Raw genomic sequence first — 3,401 nt, 5'->3', positions numbered from 1 at the left:
ATTGACTCTCTCTCTCTCTCTCTCTCTCTCTCTCTCTCTCTCTCTCTCTCTCTCTCTCTCTCTCTCTCTCGTATCCATGCAACGTGTTACCTTTGGGGCAAAAATGAGCGCCATAGTGATTGTGACGAAGACCTGTTGCTGTGCCATGTGAAGCACGAAAACCACATCCGGTCCAACGGACATACCCACAAATTGCCTGCAGCATTGAAGAGGAAAAAATTAGCGAATTAGCTATCAATAAACTTGTTTATATTCATTATAGAACAGACTTGCAGTAAACTTGTATACAAAGCGCAAACTGCACTTTCGATTTGGATTTTGGGGCTCGTAAAATGAAAAGGAACATGATAGTGGGATCTGACGCCTAGGTATAGTTTCCAAGATCTTGAGGGTTTTCATATTCATAAATAATAAGAAAATTATTTCAGTCACATTTCACCCTTTATTTCATTTAGGCTTGCCTCTTGTAGTTAAGTTTCGAGCATTTTTTAAAACGGACCAATAGTAATCTGCTAAATATGTTATCACTCCATTTTCCCTGATGTTGCTTTCCATGGTGGCAATGTCTTGGTGAAGACGCCTTTCATGTTATCACCCCCCCCCCAGTTTCGCATTTATTAGACCTTCAACATCGTACATGCAGCCATGTTGCCTATTATTATAAAATAATAGCTGAAGATCACATCAAGATTTCTAAACGTGTTGACTAAACAGTTAGCCGGTTAATTCCCTTGCTAGAGCCTTGAAACCTAATATAGTAATTCAGCTTTGTGTCTTGGGAGATTTAGTCTCTGAGGAGGTCTTTCAGTCCATTTTGCGTGATCATATCGTGTATTCGTACAAGAAACTGTGAGTGAAAAATTAGGGCCATATGATGTTGACGCTTGAATCTGTTCTTCAGGTGTTTCTTCTTCCCCTTCTGTCAGGTACACATTCTCTCTGGCGCAGCAGGACTTAGTAAACCTTCGCTATGTGGTACTGGGTGTTGGGCAGATGGAAGGTCAGGATTATCAGCTTTATTTTAAATATATCCCTTTGGTTCTTTTCTCACAGGTTGCACAATACAAAAGCAGATGCCATCTGAATGATTTTTCAGGTCATGTCAAATCTTTAGCACTGTAAAGGGCTATAGGCCTAAGAGTTTATTTTCACTAGCAACCAGTCACGAAGGTTTGTAACACAAGAATTGCCTCATATTATGTGAGGAACCCAATTTGTGTACTGGTCACCAACTTTGCATCTAAAATATTGATAAGCCTTTTACACTTTGATATCGTTATGCTTTGTATAGTATAGGATATTTCGCCGCAAATGTAACACAATTAATCGGGATTTTTTTTCACAATGATAACGTATAACTACTGTTAGTGTAGAGTAAAACAAACTGTTTCTGGTTTCTAAAATACCCTATCTGATGAGTGAAAACTAAATTTTAGTGGTCTTAAAGAAGCAACAGAGCAAAATACTACATCACACTTTTTAAAAGAAAACTTTCAGAACGATTGTTTAAAAAAACTGAAATCTATTTGCAGTTTAAAATCAGTGATCCCAGCAGTTTAAAAAAAAAATTACTTTAAAAAGGAAAATCAAGCTCAGGCTGTATCTAAAAAAAACTAGACCTGAACGTCAAAAACGAGTGTCATTTTCTGATTCAGGGCCCTCAAATTAGTAATTTTCTATTGATTTTAGGCCTGATGAAAATTCCTTGTAGACCAGAGTAATCAATTTAGATTTAGTAGAGAGGAGCACATCAACTCAACAGGCATCAATAAGACAGAAACTACAGAAAGAAAGCAAAGAAGAAAAGTACGTCCCTACGGCCAATCGCTAGTGAAATGAAGAAGCAGCATGAAACATACATGTATGTAGATAAGATGGAAAAGAAACAGAAGGTCAGAGAGCAAAGATAAAATAATAAGGAAGGAGTATGACAGAAATACAAGGAGACAGGTAGCTAAAACATTAGAAAGACACTAAGGCAGACACGCACTCATACGCAGGCAAATACACAAAAATTAAACAAGCGAGTTGGGGGGGGGGGGGTTCAAAAGGTATTTAGTCTAAATATGAAGGGATAAATATAGAAGTTTGTAACTTGGCACACATACTTTCATTTCTCTACATAGTTACCATGCAGAGTAACACATTTCTGCCACCTCTCTTTGACCTTCAAAAGTCTTTGAGAAAAAAAGACCCGTAATGGGCCCCTAACCTGTCTTACACAGCTTCAATGGTGTCCTGTTTGTCATGGAAACGACGTCCTTTCAGTGATTTTTTAAGATTAGGAAACAGAAAAAAGTCTGAACGAGCTAGGTCTGGTGAATAAGCTGGGTGTGGCAGGATTTCAAAGCGGCAATGTTCTGCTGTCTGGACTGTTTGTTGTGCCCTGTGCGTAGGGGCGTTGTCATGCAGTAGGGGACCCCGTTACGGAGTTTTCCTTGCCCTTTTCTCACCAAATTGGTTTATCAGCAAACCCGAATAGCAATCCCCTGTGATTGTTTTTCCATTTTCCAGGTAGTCAGTCATGAGGATACCTTCACAATCCCAGAAACACGACAGCATTTACCTTTCCACTTGACGGTGTTAACTTTGCCTTCTTTGGTGAGGGAGAAGAAGAGGTTTTCCATTGCATGGAGGACATTTTTGTGTGTTCTGGACAAAATGATAAATTCATGTTTCATCCATAGTCACCATGTTTTTAAAGAAATTTGTGTCTTTGGACTCAATTCGAAGGAGAGTTTCGCAGGACTCAACCCTCTGCTTCTTTTGCTCACTTGTCAAAAGGAGGGGTACTCACCGCGTAGACACCTTATTCATGTTAAGATGGTCTTTGAGAATCGTTTCAATTGACCATACACTGATTTCTGTTTCACTTGAGAGCTGTTTAATAGTTATGCGTCGGTCTTGTAAAACCAGTTTCTTCACTATGGATACACTCTCTTCTGTTATCACAAAGGAGGGGCGCCTTTCACGATTTTCATCCATCACTGACATGAATCCAGATCTGAATTTTCTTACTCAGTATGTCACAGTATTATAACGAGGACATTCGTCATTCATAAACTTGGACCATTTCCTGAAAAAATGTCCGAAGGGGATTTTCCTTGCAAGTGTAAAAACTCGATAACTGAGCGATATTCAAAGGGCTCCATGGCACAGCTTCAACAAAGAAAAACCAAACGTATTATTGTGCATGGTTTCATTGAACAGCTGACTTGTGCCTTATTAGTGTCAGATTTCCCCCAAAATGTGCATAGTGTGTTCCAAAGAAATTGTCTAAAGGCTGGTGAAATTCGCGCGAGTCTCTGTCTCTGTTTCTCTCTCTCTACGTCTCTCTCTGTGTCTTTCTCTTGCCATCCTCTCTCTCTCTCTCCCTCTCCCTCCCCCACCTCTCTCTCTCT

General features: G+C 39.5%; 1 protein-coding gene across 1 annotated transcript in view; it reads right to left on the bottom strand.

Moving 5' to 3' along the window:
- The window catches only part of LOC101852748 (probable G-protein coupled receptor CG31760), a gene marked incomplete at its 3' end in the record, with an annotated part of 95,017 nt that overhangs the window by 3,549 nt on the left and 88,067 nt on the right, over positions 1-3,401 (bottom strand). Inside the window, 1 exon segment of the mRNA XM_013087539.2 lies at positions 91-196. Coding sequence (XP_012942993.1) covers positions 91-196 — 106 coding nt within the window.

This window comes from Aplysia californica, unplaced genomic scaffold (genome assembly GCF_000002075.1).
Source record: "Aplysia californica isolate F4 #8 unplaced genomic scaffold, AplCal3.0 scaffold00021, whole genome shotgun sequence".
Taxonomy (NCBI): Eukaryota; Metazoa; Mollusca; class Gastropoda; order Aplysiida; family Aplysiidae; genus Aplysia; species Aplysia californica.
This window is presented reverse-complemented; position numbering and strand designations above follow the sequence as displayed.